We start from the raw sequence: 18,478 nt of genomic DNA, 5'->3' as shown, positions 1-18,478 counted from the left end.
ATTTTTACTTAAACCTAAAAAGTATTCATTTAAACATTTTCAACACATGAAAAGGATTGATTTTGAGCTCAGTCCTGCTATTCTTACTTAGGTAAGTAGAAACAGTGTTTGGCCTTTTATCTTCTTTAGGCTTAGTGACTTCTATAGCTTTAATGTGAACCTTAACCTGTCTCTCTCAGGGTATACACAGATGTAACAAATATACGGATAGCAAAGGATACTGATATAAGCTGTTATAATAAAATTGTTACAGCTGTATGATTCTGTACCAATACAATTCCTACACTACAAAAGTAATCCAGCTTTAACTTTGCTTAATTCAGGGTAAAAGTTAGGGTGATTTAGCTAACTTATTTCTCTACAGAATCAAATAACTGGAATAATTGCAATTTAACGAGTGATGCACACTCCTAAGTGGCAGCTGGCCCTGCTCTTGATGTGGTTAAAAAGTACACTAATCCATACCCTCACTGTACTTCACATTATTTGCCACACAGTTCCAATACAATTAGTAATACAAATCTAAATCAACAGGGCAAAATATCAGCCACACTTCTGTGAACATACATACTCATCGAAGTACTCAGGCCAGCTGTCCATGTTAGAAAATGTACTTAGGCATGGCATAAACAAAGGCTAACAGTTTTGAAGGCCTACTGAGAACTTGGCCCATGATATCGAGAACCTTCCTGGTAAAATCACCCTACTTATTTGTGGCGAAACAACAGAACACAAACAAATGTGACTCAGCTTAAGTGTTTCCCTCTCAGAAATTCCCAAATGAAAATGGGTCAGATTTCAAACAGTGACTGGAGCTGCGCCCTGTAGACCATGTTCAGGAAGATCCTAATATCCTTTTCTTGCTGTGTTTGACTGACTACTTGTTTTGCGTGTATTAACAACTGGCTTGATGTCTTTCTTTTGGCATGATATCTGTTTCTGTTGCATGTGTTCTTTTCTTGCCAATCTACCTTTTGTGTGGACTTGTAGCTGGAAGGATGGCCTTGGTCTCAATGCCTTTATCCATAGACACAGGCCTGATCTTCTTGATTATTGCAAGTTATAGAAGGTATTGCTACTGTAGTAATAGAGATGCTTTTTATTTTTTGAAAGAATGGGTGGTTTAGGTCTCCCAGCTTCATTTTAAGCATCATTTTAAGCAAATCTTCCTCCAGCTAACCATTGTTTAATCATTGACTAATCCACATGGGAGTTGTCCATCTTTCATCAACAAACAGTGTCTTAAATTAGTCAATTAGTCTTGCTTAGATTTAGTCTAGGAATAGCTGTATATTCACTTTCCACAACAAGTTGTTGCCTATGTTATCTGTACATGCTTTATATGCACAGTGGCATATTCATAAATATATAGTTAATAATAAAGTCATGGGTTTTAACTACTGTGCACAATTTTAAGGCTTTTTTAAAATGGCAATGATGTATATAATATAAATTGCTAATGAAATGTGTTTGATGGTAACATTGATGGTAAAGATGTGACTATAAAAATAAGTTCAACTGAACCCAGATTTTTAGGTCTTATGAGTTCAAACTGTTTTTCATAACTAACTTTCCTGATAATATAACTTAAAAAAAAAGAACGAGCAAGCTCCATTCACTAGAAATAGGTGCTATTCGTGATATTACTTTGTTTGAATAATTCACAAAAAATTGACACTTCATATCCATTATGTGTATGAAGTACGAGCTTCCATGAAACTTGGAATAATCACTGTCAGTTAAATCTCATTATTTTCACTAGTGCCATAAAAAAAGCGCCCATGAGACAAGCTCCCACTGTAGGCTGGTACTTGTATCCCAACATGAAATGAAGAAGTTCCTTACAAAAAGTTGTTTTACCTACTGGGAGATCCCAAGTCTGTCCTGAAGTGAAGTTCTTCTCTCATTTGAGAATACCCATAAGAAATTTTTCAGGTGCCAAGACCTCTCATGAGTTTGGGAGACTTAAGGCTATGCCTTTAATGATTCTCTCCTGAACCCAGATTCACTGTCAAAGAAATCAGACCCACCTACCCACTTACCCTTGTTGGTGACAATTCCAGATGCCTACAATTAGGCAGGCACTTATTTTTTCATCAGTGGATCTGGATCAGGAGAGAAGCAGTTTGGATGTGGCCTCACACACCAATTCAACACATTTTAGGAATTAGGGAAATTAGGAATTTCTTACACGATCACCACCTGTACATGTGCCCCCCATGGCACCGTTGTTACTGCACCGTCATTTAGTACTTTCTTTTGGACGGCGCAATAACAGCTGTTACTGCCCCATCCCGACAATGCATGGTTATTTTTAGACATTACATCACTGTAGCAACACACTATAATGAAGTAGCTCATCACTACGTAGCAGTGGTGTCACGGTTTGTGCCTGTCGATGCTATGTTGCCACAGCGACAAACTATGTTGCTGTAGTGCGTTGCTATGAGGACGCAGCTTCACGTGAAGCCATGCCCAGTGAGGACTAACTTCATCTTCACAGCTGAGATGGTTAAATCATGATACAAAATTCTGCTTCACCTTATCTCTTGGTATGACTCCACTGAGACATCTGCATTTCCTCTGCATCTTCTCTTATGCCTTACACCACTAATTCTGCCCTAGTGTGCATGCTCAAAAGTTATTCAAAAAAGGTCAAAATCATTTTACAATCTGTTACAATTCAGTTTCACCTGATTATGGAGAAATGCCGTGCAAAACTCCGAAAAGTGTGTTTGGCTGAGGGACACATGGTGGAACTCAGCTTTTGTCCTATGTATGCTATATACATATATGTATATCTATACATACATACTGAGATCTATTTGTCTGTATTAAATAATCTACCCCAGAACAAATTTGCAGCATGAGCCTAATGACACCTAGTAGCTTATGAATATTTTTGCTTAAAAATGTAGTGTCAGATTGATTTAACAGATTGATTTAGATCAGGGTTGTCCAACTTAGATGAGATGGAAAGGGGGCTGCACACCACATAGGCTGTATGCTGCAGGGGCAGGCTCCCAGGATCCCTTCTCTTCCCTCCCACCCCTGCTATTCTAGCTGTATGGGCAGCATGCAGCCCCCCACTTTCCCTTGGGTCCTGCCCCACTGCATGGCAGTAGGAGAGGTGGCCACAGGGGCCCACAGGCCACGAGTTGGACAGCTCTGATTTACACAGATGCTGCATATAGAGAGATTTTGAAGAATAATAGTTATGACTCAAGTGTCTAGTTGGGGAAAATCCCTTTTCTTGGATCAAACAGAATAACTTTCAGTATACCTACTGTATTATTATTGCTTCAAGAAAAGCTTCTGTTGCTTAACTGGTTATACTTTCTTCTTTTGTGCAGGATGACCCTCTAGGAAATATAAATCTTGCAATGGAAATTGCAGAAAAACATTTGGATATCCCTAAGATGTTGGATGCAGAAGGTGAGAGCTATCATCTTTAATGTATTTTAATGAGAGGTAGGCAGCAAAACATGTTTTACCCTTGGCCTGACAAATTTGCATAATTGTTTGTACATAAATTATCACATGTATGTATGTTTATTCATTTGACTTCCAGGATACCCTTCCTAAAACGGTTCAGGGTGCCTTACAATAAAAACAAGTCTTGAAAAAAGATAAATAAAACAATTCTTCAGACAGTACTTTAAAACTTAACCTCTTTTTGATGCTTCTTTTTTTAAAATGATCTCTTGCATCTTGATTCCTGAGTGCTAGAGAACTCCATACTTTTTAATTTGTTAATGATAAAATGATCATCTATTATTTACATTGCAGCAACCTCCTTGATCCAAAAAGTATGATCCTCAGGTGTTATGACCTCTGCACATACAGAATGAAAAGATAATCCCCTTTTTTAAGTGTTTAAAATGTAATGCAAGTAATTCACAAATACTCACAGTTTTAAAATATAGCAACATTGCCTGATGCTGGGATTGAGCTTTTAGAAAGATAATTCATATACTTTTTTCCAAATGTAGAGTTAACATTTGGCATACCACACTGGAGACTTAGAAAATTAGTGTTTTATCTTTTTATGTTGTTTTAATTTTTGTATAATGGTGAGATTTAATGAATAGTTCCATATTTAATCCTCCCTTTAATATGCTCTATAGAATCTTTCTATAGATAATATTAATACGATGTTAAGAGACTCGCATAGAGCTTCATGGAAGTATGCAACCTGCTGTATTTCAGATGTGAGTAACACCAAAAGATAAGAATTTTTTAGTTTGGTTCAAGTGTACTTCTTTAAGCACATTAATTCTGATTGGGTGCCTTGTCAGGTGATCAGCATTAATGGATAGAGTTATCTGAATTGCTCAGCCTTGGCCTGTCCGCTGCTATTGAAATCAATAGGAATTGAATTAAGCAAATGTTAGGAAATCCAACCTGCAATCACTTCAGTGAAGAGTGTTTTTAGTATTGCTGTCATGCTTCAAAATCCCTTGTCTCTTTGCCTGGAAATATGATTTCTGTTTTAAAAAACAGTAGATTCTTTTTACTATAAAATTGTATGCATCTACCATCTCTTTTCCATAGATGTAACTCTCTCTGTGGTTTCTCTTCATATGCAATTTGAGAAACTTTGTTTAACTTCTTTAAATATTATCTCATACCCTCTTGTTCTATACCTTTAAAGACACAGCGAGAAAAAAAAACATGAACTGACTATGAATATGTGAATCTGCGGACATATGTGCCATCCATTTTTAATTTAATTTTATAATTTAATATGCTCAATTTTTAGATTCATTGATTATTATGGTAGAAGAACTTCAAATGAATATTAAAATTGTAACTTTTTCTTTTGATCTTTTAAAATCATTATTATCCTACTCCTCCAATGGCCTTGCATGTGCATGGCGATTGTTTGCAGTTAATGCTAATGACACTCAAAACCCCTACACTAATAATCAATGATTTTCTGCCATATCGGTTAGGAGGGCTAAAAGGACAATTATTATTAATGGGTCCAAACTTCAAGCATATCCTAACTATAATTTTAATTACTTATTCTCATAGTGGTGACAAACCCATCAGGCTTTCAAGTCAAAGGGTCAAACTATGCAATAATTTAAGACAATATTTACTGAGAATACAGTACGACACAAGAGCTGCAAAGCTGTTAAAATCCAATCTTTTCTGCATGGTAGATTTGTTCTAGGTTGCAGTAGCTCACATATTCATGTTATACAGGTGTCTGATGCATATCAGTATCCTGTCTATTCATAGGAATGCAAAAGCAGGGCACATAGTACAGAAGGATGCTATGTTAACATGCTTCACATGCACTTCTATATCATATCAGTGCGTTAGGGTTAACTCTGGAGCAAGTCTAGTACCTAATGTGAAGTTACTCTGGATTCACACTGATGCAAAACAAAAGCAAAAATGATTCCAATAGGTTTGACTTTAGATCTGGCAACCTTGCCTGCAACTTTTGAATGCTTGGCTTGGATCTCCAACAAAGCTGTACAACATGGCAGTGCTGTTCTGTACACTGCTGAATCAGGTATTTTAGCATTTCACGTAGAGCAATTGATACTGTGTTTTGTGTGTCAGTTCTTAAAGCCTGAGCACCAGAGGACATCAGGAAAAGGAAACAAGCTGAATAATGATGAATTTATTTTTAATTCAGCATGTGAAGTGACATCATCATCTTCTGGAATGATACTGTCATTGGACTGAGTGGTTAACCACTCTTCTTCTTTCTACACAGATGTAGTAAACACTGCCAGACCAGATGAAAGAGCCATTATGACTTATGTTTCCTGTTACTACCATGCATTTGCTGGGGCTCAGAAGGTGAGGTTGTAGAAGATGGATCAGACCTCACCCTTCACCTTCTGTGGGGTTATTAGCAGCTTTATCCTTCTGATCTTTTCCCCACTAGCTCCTTGAGGAGCCTTTTAGAGCTGAGCGAGACCCTCATTTTCTGTTGCCTCATTTTCTTTGTGAGCTCCTGTCTTTCTATAGTTGGTAGCCATATAATCAGTTGTTTGTTCTCTGGAATCATACCTTTCTGTCTCACTATTCTGTATATTTACCAATAATATCCAACAGAGGTGTCCTTAGTTGGTTGATGAACTGGATAGTAGACATACTTGTCTCCAATGAAACTGTGTATTGCCTTGAACCAAATTTAAGAAAGCAAAATAAAAATAACAAACTCACAGGGAAATAGATATCTCCAAAACAATTCAGTTGCTTTTATTTCCCCTGCTGGATATTATTCATGCTACTGTTGTCAAATCGTAACAGAAGCTCAAAACATGAATCCTTTTCTTATGCTCTCTGGAATTTTTAAGAGTTAACATTTTCTGGTAAGTACAAATGTGTAGAAACATAAAATGCTTGTAGACACAAAAATTGCATATAGACTTTTTGGAATATGGATCGGTATTATAGTGCAAAGAGTAAAAATAATTGCAGAATTCTACACAATGCAAATGCCATTACCGGTAGTGGCATTTGCCACATAGTATTAAAAAAATAACTTAACAGTTGTCCTCTAGGGCAGTTCTTCTGGGGTCAAAACAGCTAAAATTTAGTCGGCTATGTAAACCCACTACTTACATACCTTAGCTGACAGGTCACATTATAAGTAGATAAATATGAACCTGATCCTGCAACTCTAACTCATGTGAGGAATTCTTGTGCAGACAGATTGTGCAGTTGAAGTTAACATCATTACTCCTCTGAGTAGTAATGATAGCAATATGTGTGCAGGATCCAGTCCTAGATGTGAAAACATTTCCACTCTCTGTTTATGTAATTTCAGTTTGATTTTTAATGTACTATTTTTTTTTCTGCCAGCACCAGTAGATCTAGCAGATGATTTATTCCATCTTTGAATAGTTTCTGAACTATAGAGCATTGAGCAAACACTGGCTTAATACAAAAAAACAAAGAACTGCAAGGCAGAATAACAAGCATATTGCGTGTTCTTTTTTCATCTTGTTTCCTACTCCTCGATTTTTTGTTTTGTTTTTATTTCTCCCTCCTCACTATAGATATTGTGAACACTCCCAAACCAGATGAGAGAGCTATCATGACTTATGTCTCCTGCTTCTACCATGCTTTTGCTGGAGCAGAGCAGGTATTAATCAGCTGTCCCTTTGTGTTGCTGGGCTTTTTTGGTTTGCTATTTCAGAAGTCCATGAGTGTTTCACATAATTTAGGTCTTTGTGGTTTGTATTAACATTTGCAAGTTTGTCTGAGCATAAATGTGTGTTTGTAACCCACACTTGACTCTGACTCAGCTAAATGTTCTGTAGCAAGTTTGATCTTTTTTTCTTCCCTTTTTTTAGTTCAAATAAGCATTACCATCTTTCTAGCACAATCTCAATTTTGAATGTCTTTATTTAGGTATTTCAGAAAGGTTGTTTTCATTTAATTAAGATAGAGAGAAAGGTACTTGAAAATCTATTTCAAAATTTCAAAAGGCTGATACACTTAGTGCAATATTCAGCAGTACTGAGATGCCTGAGTCCCTTTGACACCAATAGGATCATTTATGGAAGAAAGTGCTATTCCACTTGAGTAAGAATAGAAGAATGTCATTAGCCTGCTGGCCATATGGATCCCTTTCAATTATAACCAGGTCATTTCCCCCCTACATTGCTTCATATACTTTTAAATCAGAAACAGAAGTAAGCCTTTTTGCTGAAAAATGTTTTATGACAGCTGATAGCTGGTGTTTCTTTCCTTCTCAATTTAGGGGATAACTTTTCCTTTCAGCCTGATAATTATATCCTGGTTTATTACAGCATCACCAGGTGGTGCTAGCATCACCTTACTAAGGCATGCATAGATTCTTCTTTGCATAGCTGAGGTATATCCCCTGTGTTAATTTATTCAGGGAGAAAAATCAAAGTAGCCACATGAAAAGGAAGCACTAACTCAAAACCACTCCAAGGTTTTTCTTTGTTACCCAGTTTTCACTTTTTATTTGTTCTTCAAACCCAATTTTTTCAATTAAAAGGCCAAAATAAAGGAGTAAAATTTATTTTAGTAGCATCTACAGGGCACGATAGTTAATTAGTACCATTTGTACTATGTGTTTTATACACACATAATAAAAATATATTGATAGGTTTAATAACCTATACTGATGTTGATGCAGGCAATAGATAAAGTAAATACAATTGTGGGAAGAAGAGGTAAACAGAGGAAATAATCACTATTGGAATGATAAATAGTAGCATCAGCACACCAACCCAGACTCTGGGGAGTCTAGAGTTACGCTGCCATAATGGTATCTAAACTCCTGTTCCATGCAGGATTAGGATCTCTGGTGTAGCAATCAGCTGCCACGTACACACAAATAAATACAGTGTTCCTTTGACTCCAGTGGAGTTACTCCAGATTTAACTTGCATAAGAAGGTAGACATTGAGCATCTATACATATTCAGGTTCTTCCACAGTCTAAATGAATTGGGGCTTGTAAAGTATTTGGGGCTGTTTTCCAGTATCGCTAACAGACCTAATAATATTCTAGTGTGATTTTTTTAACCTAATAACTTAACATGCACAATGATCTAAACCTCTGTGTAAGTAAAAGTTATTAATTACCTGTTAATTACAGTGTGAAACTATGTGTTGCATTATAAACTTTCCTGTCTAGAAAAAATTCTATAGGTACTTGCTCCCCGCTCACCTTGTTGCAGGCAATGGAGTTGCACAGGGTGTTGTAGTGGCAAAGCTGTCCCATTAATTCTGAGAAGAATAAAGTGGTACAACAATAAGCACTGCATTATTTATTTGCAGCAGTCACATTCTTCTTACTTCAATTTTGTATCTGTTTGTGAGCGAGACTAGAACCCTATGGTAAATGTGGCAGCAAACGTGTTCTGTTTATTTGTTGTGTTTTACAGGCCGAGACTGCGGCTAATCGGATATGCAAGGTACTTGCTGTGAATCAAGAAAATGAAAGATTGATGGAAGAGTATGAACGGCTAGCAAGTGAGGTAAGGAAAACTGTCTTCATAATACATAGTTATTATATTCACGAAACACAGGTGACGGTATGTTCATTGAACAACTTGTAACAGATCACTGTTAAAGTATTGCAAAGGTGACCTTCAGAGAGGGAAGTGTACTTAACAGGGCACTAACTTAGGATTTGGGAAATGTAGGTTCAAATCCCTTCTGTGTTATAGACTTCCTGTATGCCCTTCGCAAGGATATCTGTGTCTCAGATAGTTCTGCTACTGTAAAATAAGGATGTTAGCAAGCACACCTCACAGGAGTGTTGTGAGAGGAAGTATGTTAAACAGGTTATAAGGTGATCAGATGTTATAGTAACGTACCATGTAAGCATGTGGGATAGACAGATCTTTGAGGATTTCTACATTGGGACAATAAAAGAACTGCTGACACACATCTTGAATTCATTTAAAAATTCATTGTTTGTTTTAGTTTGAAAAGTTTCTTCCCCTTAAACCAAAAATATTAAGATAATTTTTTTCCTAAAGAAAAGTAGCCAAAATGACTAGTTACTTCTAAAAGTCTTTTGCTTAGCTGCCATGAAATAATTGTTTTTGGCAAGAATAATGTGGTAGGGGAAAAGGGCACCGGGGTTTGTACGTTCAGGCTTATTGGCTTTGTTCGTCTTTTGGGTTCTAATTGTTTGCATGGGTTTGACAGCTCTTAGAATGGATTCGTCGCACAATCCCTTGGCTGGAAAACAGGACCCCTGAGAAAACCATGCAGGCCATGCAGAAGAAACTAGAGGACTTTCGAGACTATCGTCGCAAGCACAAGCCTCCCAAAGTCCAGGAAAAATGTCAGCTGGAGATCAACTTCAACACCTTACAGACAAAACTGAGGATCAGCAATAGGCCAGCCTTCATGCCATCAGAGGGGAAAATGGTTTCAGTAAGTTAAACCAGAGGCCCATATTCTTTTGTCATTGCTATTGGGATGGTCAGGAATATCTGAATATTAACATTAACAAGGCTAAATTCAGTGATCTATTTGAAGGAAGACTTCTGTTGATTTGTTGTAGTTCCCATAAATTAGTTTTTTTTTCCTGCATTTTTCAGCATTCTTCATCAAAGTGGTCCTTGTTCCTAAACTTTGGAGACAAGAACTGTTTCTAGAAAGAATTCTCATCTCCTGATAAGTCATGAGTTTCCAGTATATTAGTTGCTGAATATAGCAGATTTTTGTACTGCACTTAATCTGATGTTTCAAGTTTTATGAACATTGCTTAAAAGTATGCCTAGCTTTCCCATCCCCCCCAACCCCAAGATTGCCAGCATAGCTTAGTTTTGGTGTCTGTAGTTCTCTAAAGGCTCACAAAATATTCTTTTCATCCATGTGCACACACATGCATACAGTATTTTCTTAGCTGTCAGCACAATACACACTGTACAGTTTAGATAGCAGCATGAAAACATGCAAATTGATTGTTTTGTCACTGTCAACTTCTACAAGCAAAGCATTTTTGTTTTGATAATGAACACCTACTTTGAGGACACTCTGCATTATCTGCAGTAGAAGGGCAAGGTGTAAAATATAATGTAAAATATATGTGCAAGAACTAAACAGGTGACAGCATGCAGTCCTTTTTTCCTGAGCAACAGGTTTTTGCACCCACTTGTACAGATTTTGCTGGCCTGGTTTTGGGGGCCTATCATTTACATTTTGGACATACATTTCCATTCTGAGAGCAACATATTAAAGTCTTGTGTGGTCTGGGACTTTGGGTAAAGACATGTGAGATAAAAGGTAAAAATGAAAAATTTTTCTTCTTCCCTCCCTCCAACATTTTACAGGATATTGCTGGTGCTTGGCAAAGACTTGAACAGGCTGAGAAGGGATATGAAGAATGGTTGCTGAATGAAATACGAAGGCTGGAACGACTTGAACACTTGGCTGAGAAATTTAGACAGAAAGCTTCTACTCATGAAACTTGGGCATATGGTAAGTAGACCTGGCTTAAAGTGTATCAGATATTTCTAAAATTGCTGGGTATTTGCCAAGCAAAAATTGACTGGGAAGTTATTTGGGTGGTTTTCTAAACCTCAATTTAGCAATGGTGACCCCAAAAACTTTCAGCTTTCTGCCCTACAGTCATCATCTTAACTCATAGGACATGAAGTTAATTACATTTACCATTCAGTTACATTGGCTGAGTCTAATGGAAAACTAAAGGAAGTCTTTACATGGACTCGGGTGGGGGGAAAGGGGGCGTTTTTATAAAGTGGCTCTTGGGACCTGCTTTAATTAAAGCACCCGCAGTGTCTCATGTATTCAGTGTCTCACACTTCAAAATGGTGGCAGGGGCACTTTAACTAAAACTTGTTTGATGAGCTTTAGTTACAGCACCCCTGCCGCCATTCTGAAGTGTGGGGATGCTGAATACACGTGACACTGAGGCTGCTGGAGTGTGCTAATTACTTCCACTTTAATATTCTTACCCGGTATTTTTATAGAGATCACTTCATGATTTGTTGCTGGCACCTAGTCTCTCTCATTGTTTGCAGTCTGGGCTTGTGACAAGCTAGTCAGGGCTGCAGTGAGTCCAGGAAGGTTCTGGGTACAATTTTAGTTAACAGCAACATGAGGTCCATTGAACATCAAGAAGGACAAGGTCAGTCTTCTACTTTAAGGGCCAAACAGAACTACGTCCAGGCTGTGCTTGAGCCAAAGTCCCAAAAGCAAAGCTAAACTGAACAAAAGAAGAAAGTGAAAACAGCCTGGCTCTTTCTCTGGGCTTTTTAAGATCATGCCTGCTCACAGGCAGCCACAATGTTGCCCCATGAATAGAGATTTTCCACATTCAATTCTCTTCTTATGTAATCCTTGTCCCAGAGATTTTCAATTCCCAAGTTCAAGCCTCTATGTAAAATTCAGGCTGAAGACTTTGACTCAGTTCAGTGTCATACTTCTAGCTAAGCAATTCAGAGTTTGAGTATTGCTGGATCATCACAACAGCTGGATGTAAATGTTATGTCAATTACATGATCAGATGCTCAGTCCTTTCCTGAGCTCAAGTCCCCAGGTCATAGTTCTCTGTTCCAGTACTGGCCCAGTCTCACCTTAGTCAGAACTGTTAGGGGCCTGTGCTAGCTTTCAGACCTGGCATGAGGTTCATTTGGGACCTTACAACACTAGAGAATCTGTATAATAGCCTCCATCATACACAACTGCCTCCATTGCTTGTGCCCAGCATGCCCTTTATCCCCTGCACACAACCTTTGCTGGCTCTTCCCGACCAGAATTTAGTCATACTGCCTGAGTGGACCATATGTAGTTGTTAGAAACATACAAGTCAATAAATGACTACCAAGGAAGTACCAGAAGCGAAATGCTATGTAGAAGTCCTAAAAGCCTACTTAATGAAAATATACTACCGGTGACCACAGATTGTGACTCTGGTACAAGGGAAATTTACACACAAACAGATACAGGGACATATATACAAGCAAAATAATGATTCTCCTTTGGTCTTAAAAATCTTTGAATCTGTGGATTAGCATATTGTAAAAGGAGGCTAATTCAGAGAGGTCAGTAAGTTTTCTGCATTTTCACTTTAAAAATCAACAGCATTTAAAAAGGCAGCCACTTGTCTCAGTCATTTTTGGAGATTTTGGGGGTTTGGGACCTGAGTTTGACAGAAATTAATGAATTTATTACTAAGATTTGTTTTGAATATAGAGATCTGGTGTCTGGTTTCATAAACCAGGTCTACACTGAGAAAAGGTTCGCTTGCATAGCTACTATAGATGCAGCTTACACCAACAAAAAAGAGCTTTTCCTAGTACAATTTATTTATACCACTTTAATGAGTGAATTAAGCTATCCCAGCAAGAACACTCTTGTACTAGTATAATGGGTCTGTGCAAGGCTTTTGCAGGAATAGAGGGTCACCCCCAAAATCACACTCCTAAACACCATCACTCTCAGCAGCAAAATCAGTTTTGTCACTGATCTTGGTAGGGCCAGGATTTCACCAGTGCTGGATTTTGGATCAGAGCAGCCGTACCTTAACTTATGGACATTGTAGTAATGAATTAGGAGCAAGTGAGCAAGTGACTGCTCCTTCTATGTTATTTGTAGGCAAAGAGCAGATCCTACTGCAGAAGGATTATGAATCAGCTTCGCTGACCGAGCTCCGGGCTTTGCTGAGGAAACATGAAGCCTTTGAGAGCGACCTGGCTGCCCACCAGGATCGAGTGGAACAGATCGCTGCCATTGCCCAGGAGCTGAAGTATGTTCCATTTAGAGGCACACAGCTGCTGACATTTAACTGATAAACGCTTTCCAATAAATTCCATAGTGTCATAGGTACAATGTAAGAATGCCACAGATAGCTTCATAAGTACATTATCTGAACGGGTCACTGAAACCTTTCTCTCTTTTCCTTCCCTTCATCTAAATATAGACATACAGATGAATGTGGTTGTTTGAGGGCAAACATTTTCAGCCTGATTTACAGTATGCTTTTCTTTCTCTAGATCTATCAGTGGGTATCTTGTTGTGGGGGGTGGGCTGTTCATGTGAGCTGCTGGGGGAGACAAGCTATGAAGCCATTGTCATAAATTACAACTGTCATTTTATTTCCATATACACAATATAGATTGAATATCCTGAGACTATATTTGAACAAATTCTTACATTGATGTAGCTTGCTGATCTTTAGCGAGAGTGCTATAGCACACTGGGATGCCTTGAGATTCTTTGAAGGGTGATACACAGTGTTAGCACTGGTAGGTGTGTATACATGATTCACAAGATAATTGCAGAGATTTCAAATAGGAATCCATAGTTTTAAAAGCATTCTGACCTGTTGTGATCTTTCTGAGTTCTTTGCAACAGAAGATTTGCTCTAGTATTTTTCTGTAGTCAAAAAACAAGAGAAAATTAAGAGCTGGCATTTTCCAAGGGATGCCTTGAGTCTATCAAGGGGTGCCTCATGTCTGAAAAGGTTGGGAACCACTGATGTATCTCATTCCATTTCAAAAGGTTTTACATAAGTATACAAATTTGTGTTCTATCCGTGTGTAGGCAGTCTACTATTGTTTTTGCAATTCCCATTACAATAATGTCTGAAGACTTCACAGGTGTTGACCTACTTATTTTCAGAATACACCTGTGAAGTAGGGAAGTGCTACTATCCTCAAATTACAAATGGGAAAGTGAGGCACACTAAGTGACTGTGGGAGTAAGGACTTTAACCCAGGGTCTCCCATATCGCAGCACACCACCCCAACCCAGACCAGAACATACAATTATAACCTATTCAGATGGAGAATGCAATTAGGTGAAGAGTCTAATTCCACTACACACAGCCTGGTTCTACATTACAGGCATTTGCTGGCATGTCTGCATGTGGATCAGAAGTGTGAAGAGGTGTGTGATCCCTGTGCTGTGCAGAAGTGTGAAGAGGTGTATGATAGCTGTGCTGGCAGGAACCTAAACAGCAAAATGGAAGTTTTACTGGCATACCTTGTTTTGCTCCTGGGGTGTAGTTTTGTTCTACTTGTACAAAGTACAGCTTTGCTGGTACAGTTGTGCTCACTCTAGGAGCGCTTTGGCAATATTTCTTTATTGGTAAAGTAATCCTGGTGTGAATATAGCTTTAAACACATGCTTAATTTTAGTTATGCTGGTAATCTCACTGAATGTAATGGTTTTATGCTGGAACTCAGTAGTACTATTTCCATACTTAAAATGAACATGCTTAAATATTTTGCTGAATTGTGGAGCAAAACTATAAATCCAACAGTAATCACTGTGGACCTGTGATTAGAACGAGATTCTGTGAGTCGGGACGTTCAGATGCTGGTCCCATCCCTGCCACTGACTCTCTGCATCATCCTTGATAAGTTTCTCTATGATCTCTGTGAGTTTGTTTCTCCATTTCTTAGCTAGGTAGAATACCTATTGCACTGAATATTGTACAAAAAAGCATTTATTTCCATTTTGAAAAAGGCCATGATTTAAAAACTTCATGGGGTCCAGTTCTGCTTCTATGATCCTGCTCTGCCTGCCTTCTGAACACTGGGGAGTCTTACCCTCATTTATGCTCCTGAGGAAAAGTCTCTAAAGAGCTTGTCCATGCTACTTGCCTATTGCACCCAGGAATTCTTCAGGGAAGTTCATCTCATCAACTGACTCCCCCTCTGCCAGGGCTGAAGCAATTTACAGCCCTGAGAAGCTCAGTCAAGATAGAGAGTTTAAGAGTGGGGACATGCTCAGAACCACTCAGATGGCCATGCTGATCATTTTCTGGAGAGGGGGGACATGAAGTAAGAGTGAGTTAGTATGTCATGCTTCACAGCAAGCTTCAGTAGCTCCTCTACACTAGAGAAGAAAATGTCTAGCAGTTTCTAACTCTAGTTTTGCTCCACAAGCATAAGAAATATTGGAAAATTGGTGTAGACTGTCTGACAGCCATTGCTGTTGTTCTTAGCACTATACCATCTGCCTCTGTACGTTGTATGAAAGGCCAGTTGACCATCTTTGTTACAGCTCCAAACATCACTACTAATACCAATGGAGTTAGATTGGAATGAGCAACAAGGTTTTATCTTTGAAAAGCATCCTTATGATGGATAGGGTCAGTGGTGCATCTTCTAAGTCTATATTTTGCAAACTACAAAAGACCATGTCCAGGTGGTTAGAACAGGGGTTGGATGGGAGTGAGAAAGAATACACAAGTTCCCTAACACTGGCATTGACCGACTTCCAGCTGAGCTAGTTCCTTGTTGCTTGGTTTCTAGAGATGCCCGTAGAATACCATAGCTCCTGTTGACTTCAGTGATGTTGTACATGGTCTCCTTTGAGCATTTGTGAACTCAGCTGTAAAATGGAACACCACTGCCCTGCCTCTTAGGTGGGATATAATGCTAAATACGCTTAAAGCCCTTGGAGAACGTTGAATGAAATGATTGTTGTATAAATGGCAAGTACTCAAGCAAATGGAAGTATTTTTAGGTGCTGATTTTAATAAGCTAATTGGAAGTTTCTCACAGAATCCTATTTCAGTCTCTGTAGGGGTATTTCTTAGAAAGACTGTGTGCTTAAAATATGCATGTTAACAAATATGAACTTGCCCATTGAAGTCAATAGGGCATCTTTCTGTTGAATTCTTTGGTCATTGGTTCAGACCCTTACAGAAACCAGTATTGTCCATGTCCACAGTCCATGGCAGCATGCCTGCATACCTTTTGGTAGTCATCTCTTGGCCGCCTGATGTTTCTATTTTGATAGAGAACAATTGCTGAGTGCCCTTGAACTGTACTTGTTACAGTTCAGTGTCAACTCTGATATTTTCTGCTACAGCAGCTGAGTCCACTAAGAGCATGAAGGTTAAAGTTGTTAAAAGCTTGTTGATTGATGGTGTTTGGATGACGGATGTGAGTGTGTGTGCATGTGTGTGTGTATGTGAGAGAAAGAACAAATTCATTCTGGTTTAGATGTTGTTATGTTGTTATTCTGTGCCAATCTGGATAGTCCTGGAAATCATTGCCATGAGACATCACAGACCTTGGATAGGATGCTATTTAAAACCCAGAGAAAAAAACAGATTTCCCATTTATAAATCTGTAGATGTTATATATATTTCAGCTAAGCTATATGCCAAGGTGCTAGTAATTTATAGTGTAATGCAGTGATTCTAAGGTGTTCAGTTATCACGATCAAAATTTTGTAGTATATTTTCATGAGTAAATACCTCCCTTTGGCTCTGGGCATATGAACAATTTACTCATGATATGAGGACAGGGATTTATTGTACGTCAGCTACACTTCAGTAACAGCATGCTCTGATCTTTTAGGCTAAGTACAGATGTTCAAGAAACCCAAGACGGAAGCACTCTAAGTATCACACTTTACTCAAAGTGGCTTAGATTAGTGTGGGAGCAGACAGAAATGACATTAGCCCATGGTGTGTGTGGGGGGGAAGGGGGGAGGAAGCAGGCTGTGCTGGCCGAGGCAACCAGACAGAGCACTCCCACATGTCTTGCAGAAGGCAGTCAGAGCAGCCCCTCTCCCCACCAGTTGGTGGCTGTCAGCAGTGACTGGGGAGGAGGGGAGTAGATGCCCCCTCCCCCAGCTTGCTGGCTTAGGTCTTGGGGAGGGGCAGGCTGAGTCAATTCAGTATGGGGGCTCCATTATCCCCCACCTACTCCCAGCTCCCAGTGTGATGAGAAGTGGCACAACCTGAAGCTGCAGCTCACAGCTGCAGCTGGGGGAATGGAGCCCATTTGTCATGCAGACCTGGCCCAGCCTCCTCCAAGATCCAAGCCAGGAAGCTGGGGGACCTGCATGGCAGGGGGCTCTGTTCCTCCAAACCCCCTGTCTGGCCATGCAGGGAGGATTCTGTCTCCTCTCTGTGACAGCTCAGGGATGAGGCTGGGCTGGACCAGTGCTCACCCAGAGCAGATGTGCACTGGCCAAAGCTAGAAACCCATCCAGTGAGGGGCCCCAGGGATTCTGGCACAATGCAACCTACCTTGATTCACAATGGGATGTGGTACAGACATTCAATAAAGCACTCTAACCTAGAGTGCTTTAGTCTGATACCATATCCATCCAGGGTTAATTTAGAGCAGGATCTGCCACATTGAAAGTGCTCTATGTACTGTGAACATCTGTACATTTATTGAATGGTAAGCGTAACACCTAGCCTTAGTAAATGGAAACTAAACTGTGGGCCTTGTTACATGTTGCATGTTGAGCTGCTCATACGTTAGTGCTAGGTTGAGTTTGAAAGTCACACCTTAAGAATAAAAACCTTCTCTGACTGTGCCCCACCTGCACAGCTGTGACTTACCCCTAGAAGGCTGGTGGGCAGGGGCCTGACTAGGAGCTACAGCAGTGTCAACAGTGAGTTGACACTACAAGGCTGGTGAGCGAGGGCAGGCTTCTATCCCTGCTCTGTGTGGCGGGGTGTAAGAGATGGTGTGTGTGGGGGAGGGCAGGAACATGAAGCTGGGAGGCGGAGAATTAATGGGATGGAGTGATTAATGAAATATGAGGTGGAAGGGAAATGGGGGTGGGGGAAGGGCAGTGAAATGAAGGAAGTCAGTCAGTCAAAGAAGATCTGAAAAGAAGTTAAAAGAATTTGAAAAGACAGAAAGAGGAAGTAAATTCAAGAAACTCATTTTTTAGAACATTGGGATTTGGGATTGAGGCATGAGGGATTCTGGTCATGCTTCCTAGAGTGGCTGGGAGGTGGGAGCAGTGAGGAAAGGTACTTTTGGCAGACTTACTGCCTGGGAAGGAAACTCCAGCTCATGGGGATTTGATCTGGCCTCCTACCTCCACTGCCCCCTAGACTCCACTGCTGGACCTGTCCATGCTGTGATTTGGCTAGCTGGCATGTGCTGTGCAGGCTGTTTGCACAGGGTACACCCCCGGGGATGGGAAAGTAATACCCACAGGAGCAGGAGGGGAAGTAAAGTTCAGGGGATAGAAAGTTTCTGCACACAGAAGGGGGGGGGGGGG

At 39.6% G+C, this 18,478-nt stretch overlaps 1 protein-coding gene across 8 annotated transcripts in view; it reads left to right on the top strand.

The window, feature by feature from the left end:
* ACTN2 (actinin alpha 2) overlaps positions 1 to 18,478 on the top strand; it is a 153,341-nt gene that overhangs the window by 96,592 nt on the left and 38,271 nt on the right. For 5 of the 8 annotated variants that reach the window (XM_019527467.1, XM_019527468.1, XM_019527466.1 and 2 more), the window contains 6 exons: positions 3,354 to 3,435; positions 7,029 to 7,114; positions 8,893 to 8,985; positions 9,665 to 9,895; positions 10,798 to 10,945; positions 13,085 to 13,235. In XM_019527467.1, the coding sequence (XP_019383012.1) occupies positions 3,354 to 3,435; positions 7,029 to 7,114; positions 8,893 to 8,985; positions 9,665 to 9,895; positions 10,798 to 10,945; positions 13,085 to 13,235 (791 nt within the window). Of the gene's footprint in view, positions 1 to 3,353; positions 3,436 to 5,734; positions 5,821 to 7,028; positions 7,115 to 8,892; positions 8,986 to 9,664; positions 9,896 to 10,797; positions 10,946 to 13,084; positions 13,236 to 18,478 lie in introns of all 8 variants that reach the window. The other 3 variants (XM_019527473.1, XM_019527472.1, XM_019527469.1) reach the window with 1 other exon arrangement.

The sequence above is a fragment of the Gavialis gangeticus genome, unplaced genomic scaffold (assembly GCF_001723915.1).
Source record: "Gavialis gangeticus isolate Ggan-Ray unplaced genomic scaffold, GavGan_comp1, whole genome shotgun sequence".
NCBI classification, from domain to species: domain Eukaryota; kingdom Metazoa; phylum Chordata; order Crocodylia; family Gavialidae; genus Gavialis; species Gavialis gangeticus.
The sequence above is the reverse complement of the archived record's forward strand: the minus strand, read 5'-3'. Positions and strand labels throughout refer to the sequence as shown.